This window comes from Hyalella azteca, unplaced genomic scaffold, assembly GCF_000764305.2.
Source record: "Hyalella azteca isolate HAZT.00-mixed unplaced genomic scaffold, Hazt_2.0.2 contig5701, whole genome shotgun sequence".
NCBI lineage: Eukaryota > Metazoa > Arthropoda > Malacostraca > Amphipoda > Hyalellidae > Hyalella > Hyalella azteca.
The window spans coordinates 162,536-164,242 of record NW_025935883.1 but is presented as its reverse complement, the minus strand read 5'-3'; the positions used below and the strand labels follow the sequence as shown (position 1 = coordinate 164,242).

At 41.6% G+C, this 1,707-nt stretch overlaps 1 protein-coding gene across 1 annotated transcript in view; it reads left to right on the top strand.

Moving 5' to 3' along the window:
- Positions 1-696: 696 nt before the first annotated feature.
- The window catches only part of LOC108681665 (versicolorin B synthase-like), a gene marked incomplete at its 5' end in the record, with an annotated part of 2,104 nt that continues 1,093 nt past the window's right edge, over positions 697-1,707 (top strand). The window contains 2 exons of the mRNA XM_018170717.1: positions 697-857; positions 1,506-1,683. Coding sequence (XP_018026206.1) covers positions 697-857; positions 1,506-1,683 — 339 coding nt within the window. The remainder of the gene's footprint in view (positions 858-1,505; positions 1,684-1,707) is intronic.

Genomic DNA, 1,707 nt, shown 5'->3' with positions numbered 1-1,707 from the left:
CTATTTTTCCAACTCTCACGCTATTCAACACTCTACATGATGTGCTGCGAAAACACGCGCGTTGTACATGATGAGCTACGATAACACTCTTGTTATACATGATGTGTAATGTTAACACCCACGTCAAGTTTCAAGAAAAAAACAGTCCTGCGAAGTATCAAGTCTCAACACTCATCATGAGTACCTAGATTTGGGCTGACACTTTCGTCACATGACAGACCTTTACATCCTCGAACAAAGTTTGCCACAGTGCATACGTATATTCACTACAAAATATTACTCAGTACTCACTGCAGTGAGTGACAAAGAGCGCAGTTTCTCGTCGACGAAAACGTGAAGTCACGGACGGACAGACAGACAGACGGACGGACTGGGCTAGCACAATAGAGCATTTTTTCCATTTATGAGAATATGCGCTAAAAATTATGTAGAAAACAATACCTATCTCATAAGAGGTCACTGACCTAACATCCAGCTAAGGGAAGGTAGCTCCCTATAAGAACTCTGCACTACAAGTGCAGGTCACCGCATAAGTTTTTTTGTTGGGTAAGATTCGGGGTAAATGATTGTGGTAACCTATGATTTAAGCTGTTTATGGAAAGTGTGACGATAGGCTCCTTTTGCTAGCTACTGCCAATCTCCTGGTAAATTTTTTTAATTCCAGTGGTATCTCATGAATGTCCCTGAATCTAGCAGGTCCTCTCACAAATCCCCTGTCTGTGGTGGGGGTGATCCAGAGGAAGCTGGGGGAGGAAGGGGACCCCGAAATGTCTGATCTCATGTACCAGTTTAACCAAGCACCGATTTGGAGAGACGGAGGCATACTCCACGCGCGGATGCGCTTACTCAAGGATGAGGTAAAAATACTTTACGTCTGTCCGTAATTCAACACTTTGGCGTCTAGCTGTACATATCTGTCGCCTCTCATACAGACGATTTTTGTTTACATTTAAAGCTCATTCGTGCAATTAGACAAATGTTTTGCAAATAATTTCAGGCTGCGCTGTGCCCAAGTGGAGATTTTTGTAACCCGTCAGATTTTCTCAATAAATAAATTTCAGCAATGCGATAGCCTATTAGCCTTAGATTATATTGCACTTGCAAAGTAGCTGGTCGCTGGAGGGTAAAATGAAGGGTTCATAGAAACGAATTAAAAAATAAAGAATTAATATTTAACTAATAGGATATTGTGCTCGTATTTATGGAATTGAGAAAAGTTGAGGTGCCTTGTTATGAAATAAACAATTCAGTAGTTAAGGTACGATAAATGGAAAAATTGGTCTTTAAATTTCATCTTCACATGAAATTTGCGTAAATAAATTTTAGTGTGAGTGGTAACTGCTCTGAATTGAAGATTTTTACGACACTCAATTTTGTTTTTGCGATAATCTCTTCAGTTGAGGCCACCTGATAGCTTAAATCTTCGTCAGTTGAGGCCACTTTATAGCACAAATCCTCATCCTCAAATTAGGATACATGTAACCCCAAGTCCCGGTATGGTGCAGGTCTACCAGGATTACTACGCCCCCTACGAGGGCAGGGACGGGTTCGACGTCCAAATTATGCTGCAGGTTCCCAGGAGCCGCGGCGCCGTCACCCTCAGGTCCAATAGTCCCTTCGAGCCTCCTAATGTCGACCCGAATTATTTCGAACATCCTGATGATGTTGAGGATCTTCTTAAAAGTATGTTAATATTTTTAATCGTGT